This window comes from Salarias fasciatus, chromosome 1 (assembly GCF_902148845.1).
Source record: "Salarias fasciatus chromosome 1, fSalaFa1.1, whole genome shotgun sequence".
Classification (NCBI taxonomy): Eukaryota; Metazoa; Chordata; class Actinopteri; order Blenniiformes; family Blenniidae; genus Salarias; species Salarias fasciatus.
The window spans coordinates 12,012,253-12,018,252 of NC_043745.1; the positions used below are offsets into that span (position 1 = coordinate 12,012,253).

Genomic DNA, 6,000 nt, shown 5'->3' on the forward strand with positions numbered 1-6,000 from the left:
CTGAGATTTAATTTAATAGTAATCCAAAACCCAAATCTATGCAGTACGGTGTCAATGAGCTAAAACAATTCAAAATATTCACAATAATTACACTGTTATCAAATAAATTTTGTCTTTCAAGTCAATCTAATCAATGAAATCAGCTCCTCATTGATGATAATAGTAATTGTTGCAGTTGTCCATGTGGTTTGTTGGGCTCTCCAGCTGCCAGCTGACAAACAGCTCTGGAGTGTGAGCTCTGTCTAAATGAGGCACGCAGAGTAATGCACAAGGAGATGTAATGAAGTGGATTTATGAGCAGCGATGGCAGGATTACAGAAGGTCTTTACGAGTGCTGATCTGGGTAATGGTCTATGTCTGTCTAAGATTTCAGAGCCTTTGTCACATCCACCTCATAAACAAAAGCAGACAACCTGGTCTTATGTTTCCCCCAGGTTCAGACTGTTGGCTCAGCTCGTCAGATTATTCTGGTATAGCAAGCTGAAATGAACTGAAACAAATTCGGGGGGACTTAGCTGACGTTTGCGTGCCGTATGTCAACATCTCAACGTGATCAACAAAGTGGAGAGAGTGACAGCTGTGATAATGCGGTGCCACAGAAATCACAAACTATCAGCCTCATGGTTTGATAAGAGACCTAAACTCTCATATACATATATTTTTTACTATTGCTGCAGGATTCTTGCAGCAAAATGATCATCAATCAGCAACTTGTAGGAAGTGGTGACCTGTGCTTTAACGAAACATGGACGTACACTTAGAGCGGTCTGTCATACAGAGCAGTCATTCTCAGAGGCAGCAACTCCGAGTACAGTGTGTCTTCCAGCAGGGCGGACTAAAAATAACACCCGCTGGTCTCGGTGGGAAAATTAGGTGTTTAATAAATCTGCTGAACTACATCTTCTGACAAGCCACAATTAAAAGACTCAGCAAAACACATCAGCTATTCACCGCTTAGACACTGAAACATTTAGCAAGCACCTTGGAGTCATATCATTCAACTGTTGAGTTTGACAAAGCAGACAGCCTCAAAGCTTACACACAGACACACACACCCCTCCTCCACACACACACACACAGACACACACACACACACACACACACACACACACACACACACACACACAAATTTAAAGTTGTGTTTGGATATGTTTAGAATGTGTGTGATGAAATGGCACCAGCTGTGTACACTGGAGAGATGCACAAGGCCCCCTGGTTGAGCGGAGAGTTAACTCTTTCCCTCCCAGTGAAGCAGGAGAGACGGGAAAGACAAAGGAGTCCTGGCACTCCATGGTTTGGACACAATAAGAGGTTATTGCCCGTGAATTTCCCTGCTGTGAGAGTACAGTAATTCACTGAGCCCCCCCCCCCCCCCCCCCCCCCCCCCCCCCCCCGCCCCCCCGCGGGGTACTTCACTCTGGTTGTTTTTGGTTTCCTTCTACAGTTTATGCATATGTCAGTAGGGCCCGCATGAACCATAACCGGGCTTCTGTTTCACCTCCAGCGCTTTTTACACACCCATTAAAGTGCTCTTATAATTGCAGCTACATCATCATGTCGGATTTTCAACTACTTTCTCATCAGCAGTTTCACAGCACAGTTAGTGTTTCATAATATTGATGCATGGATGATAAAATACAAAGTGGATGGCATGCTAAATAAATCACCCGCGGCGTTTTATCTATGTTCGGTTAGAAAAGCAAAACAATTGCAACATCTGTCGCAGAAGAGAACCGAGAGTGAAGACTATTTTTTGAAAAGACAGTTGATGTGTAGCTTTGTAGCTTTCCCAGCAGAAATCTGCATGTCAGTCCAGACTCTGGGAATGGGACGGGACTTTGGCGGGATAAGAAGAAGTCTTGATCTGCTCGTTTATATATCAAATGGTTCACTGAAACTCAAACTATGATGCTAAGTTGTCAGCAACAAACAGCCAACAAGTTCAAGGACTGTTCTCTGGTGAAAAAGTAACTGAGTTCTCCCTCGTTAGAAAGCAACTACTATCTCTGTTTAGAGTGCAACCAATCAAACTCCTGAATGACTTCGGTCACCACACCAGTTTATACCGCTGATGAAAACATAAACATGCCACTAGCAGGCATCATTCTAATAGGACTGCCCAATGTAGATAGCAACACAACTTACAGAAACAAAGTGATCAAGAACATAACTGTGTCAGTCAAAACCTTGCCAACAATGCAGATTTTCCTTTACAAATGACTTCCTGAGCATAAAGCTTCTCGTAACACTGCACAAGCAGCATTGTTACACCAGTTATATTACATTTATATCGACAAGCCTGCTACAAAGCTATTTGTCAGTATGTTTATGATGCTTGCAAGGAAAGCTCTCAAATATAACTGCAATTCCCAAGTGCAAAGAATTATTATGTCTCACTGGTGCTGGAATTAGTTTTGCAAATAAACCTCATGTGTTCGCAGCAGTGCAGGTGAAGAGTTTGTATTAACATCTGTTGGTGATTTCTTGGCGCCTGAAGGTAATGAAAGCCCACACTAAATGGATACTGTATCTGAAACATTATTAAACCTTGAGAGCAAAAAAAACAAGACCAGATGGTCATAAATATGGGTATAACACTGGTTCCTTTTCATGAAACCATTAAAGTTGATCACATTTGACTTTTACAAATACCAAAACCAGTCAAATCCAAAGTGCTCCCAGTCTTTGGTTGGTGCTTGTGGATAACTGGGGAGCCTGCCCAGAAAAACCACATTACTTTAACTGTCTCGCATCAGTGGCATCTCTAAAAATAAGAATTAGACAAACGAGCACTACATGGATGCACGTAATCCCGTCTATTCATTTTAAGGTTTTCCAAACTTTAAAAGGCAGCTTTCATACATTTGCCTGACTGAAACCAGGTGTTCTCAGCAGAAGCCAGAGAGAAAGGAAAAACCAAGAGTCATAAGCAGATAAATTGAAAACAACGCAACATAAAGCAACAACCAATCAGTAAAAGGAGCCTCGGTGGGTTTGCCTTTCAGCATAGCTGATCCGTGTTCAGCCACAAGTCAAGGTAGCTTCAGTGAAACGGACCCTGCTGTGACAGCTCTATCTCCCACCCAAACACTTTGCAGCTAATGTTTCAAATCTACAGAGATAAACCTTTATTCTCTGAGTTTTGATCGAGAAACTGTGCTTAATCCTGCCAGATTACAGCGAGGGATTTGTACCGCTAAATGGATTTTTATGTGCACCATTGAGCTGTGTGTGTGTGTGTGTGTGTGTGTGTGTGTGTGTGTGTGTGTGTGTGTGTGTGTGTGTGTAAAGTTGTGTCATGTTTCTCTTCAGTATCTCTGCTTCCGCTTCATCTCGATGCCAAAAAAGCAGGGAGCTTCATTAGTCATGACTGCATCACCTAATTAAGTTTGTGCCACTCATTTGGAATTTTCTGTAAGTTTGAAAGAAACTCTGATGTTTCAAAGTGCCTCTGGGCCCCTCCGTCTCTGTTGTCATTAAAATTGAACATTTTCTGTGCCAGCCATTTGAGAGAGTATTGCCTATGTTAAAATCAAAACTATGAATCTTATCCTTTTTTTTTTTTTGGTTTTGTTATTTGAAAAAAAAGTGCTGACAGCTTATGAATAGATTAAGAAGTAATGCTTCAGCTGTATGTGACTTGCAGGCTTGCCACATCTTTGGATGACTAACCGCTGCGCATTGTGCTACCTTTCAGCAAGCTGATTCAAATAAATTGGAGCCTTTTTTTTTTTTTTAAAGATGCATGCAAAAGAGCCTATTTGTTCACTGTGGAAAGGCAATGTAATTAGCATGAAATGCATGCTTTGTACTCTCCCTCCCTCTCCTTCTTGCTCTCTCCAACATAACTGGTAGAGATACTGGATAAGCACCTTCTCACCCTCCCCTCTTTCTCTCTCTCTGTCTCTCTCTGCCTCTTTTTGCATTGTGGCCAATTACTGTTACAGATGGAAAATTTCACTTGACCTGGGGAATTTATGAGCAGGAATATAAAATCGCGCTTCGACTCTTACACCAATTCAAAGCAATGTAGTTAAAGTTTCTCGAGGCTGATGAAGACATGATGAAATTGGGCACATATGACAACTTGGCCACATGACAAAAAGCTGATGAAACAGTGAGACAAACCTGGTAACTGTTTTGAGGCAGCATCAGATTGCAAACAGAGCAGGGCTATAGGGCTGAATAATATAGGAGAGGAGGGTGGGGGGGGTGTAGGAGGCACCATCATTTAAACTTTATCAAATCGTGTCTCCTTCCTCCTCTTGCTGGGGTACATGGGAGTCAACCTGCTGATGGATCCGGGGCCTAATAGTTCAAGTGTTACATCAGAGACACATTATCACAACCATCCTTTTCCATAAGCGCTGCCAGGCGCTGGAGAGTTAATAAACTTGTCATACCTTCCTGTTCACAGCTCAGACAGGAGAGCAGCTCGGACACACGGACAGACACAGAGAAGTGGCTAACACCACTTGTAAACAATGCAGAGAATATGCTATGGTGTGAGGATGTAACTGATGCCATGTGTAAGAGAAACGCACAACACATTGCAGTGCTGACAAAGACTGCATTCACACTGAACAGATGAGGCTGCAAGTGAGAGTTTTCCTGATTTAGGCTGCTCGGGTGTAATTCAATAATCAGATGGATCATTCTGAGCAAGTGATATCTAAAGCAACACCGGTGCATTCAAAATAGCTTTTGCTCAAAGTTAAATATCAAAGGGCAGACACTTATTTCCCATGCATATTATTCAACTGCATGATGTGGAGGGAGATGAAGAGCAGCAGTTCACAAGACACTCGATACGCGGTATCTCGTTTTCATCGCAATCTAAGAGTAATGTAGGGTTGCTGATGCAACGATCCACCACTGATGTTGAGGAACATGAAACCGTAAAGGCAACAGCGCCCACGACCGTGGATCACATCACTCTGGTCAGAGTTTAGCAGTGCAATGAAGCTGGCTTACAAAAAAAAAAAAGTAACCTCTTACACTTGCTCCAGTGTCTGCTGTTTCCATACAAAGTTTGCGGCAAAAAAGGAGGAAAGTGTTAAATCCCTCACAAGGACGGCGACGAGTGAAGCAGGGAGGAAGTGAGAGGAGGCGGCTGAATTTAATTTGAGTTTCACTCATTAGTGCGACACGGTCCGCGCAACAACGCGGCGACGCGCCGGGCTTTGCTCACCTTGTTGAAGTTGTAGTAGCCCAAACAGTGGGCAAAATCCAGGTTCGGCGGATCCCCCGGAATAGAATTCCCACCGGCTGTCGGATAAAATCTTACATCCATGGTGCGGAGTGGAGGCGCGCGGCTCTGCACGGAGCTCTGTTTGTTTCTGCCGTTTACAATCCAGGCGCGCGGAGCGGAGCGGAGAGGAGGTGAAACTGACCCGAGCTTTGTTGGGATAAAAAACGACACACTGCGCTTCGAGAGAAGAAGGGAGGTGAGGGGAGGGGGGAGGGACAGGTAAAGTTTGAGTATTCCTCTTCTCACACCTGGTTCGGCCGCTTCATTTCGGAGGAAGCCCACGGTGAGCTTGGACCGAGCCCAAGAAGCGCAGAGCGTCCCTCAGAGCGCAGCACGCGCATTTACACACAGCTGCTGTGTATACAAAGAAGCCACGAGACCGGCGACTGAGCCTGGGTCCACCTCCTTTTTCCTACTCCTCCTTCCTTTCAAACGCAGAGGTAATAAAGAAAGCTGAAAACTTTGATTAGAAAAAAAAAAATAAAACACGTAAAGTAAAAAAAAGAAAGAAAAAAGAAACTCCGTGCGCCGGATCCCGGGACGCAGCACGTCCGTGTCCTCCGCAGAAGTTGATTTCTCCAACTTGAGAAACTAGTTGTTGGAGCAGTTCGCAAGAGGGGAGAGTAAAGTAAGGAAGTCAGTGCGAGCCAGAGTCCGTCTGCTCACAGCCAGCGTCGGTAGAAGAAGCGGAAAGTGCGCTCCACAGATGGTGCAATTAGCGGATGAGATGCGGCGCGCTGAGTTTGCCC

At 44.2% G+C, this 6,000-nt stretch overlaps 1 protein-coding gene across 1 annotated transcript in view; it reads right to left on the reverse strand.

The window, feature by feature from the left end:
- tox3 (TOX high mobility group box family member 3) overlaps positions 1-5,738 on the reverse strand; it is a 43,065-nt gene extending 37,327 nt beyond the window's left edge. The window contains exon 1 of the mRNA XM_030088216.1: positions 5,192-5,738. Coding sequence (XP_029944076.1) covers positions 5,192-5,293 — 102 coding nt within the window. The 5' untranslated portion in view covers positions 5,294-5,738. The remainder of the gene's footprint in view (positions 1-5,191) is intronic.
- Positions 5,739-6,000: the final 262 nt, after the last annotated feature.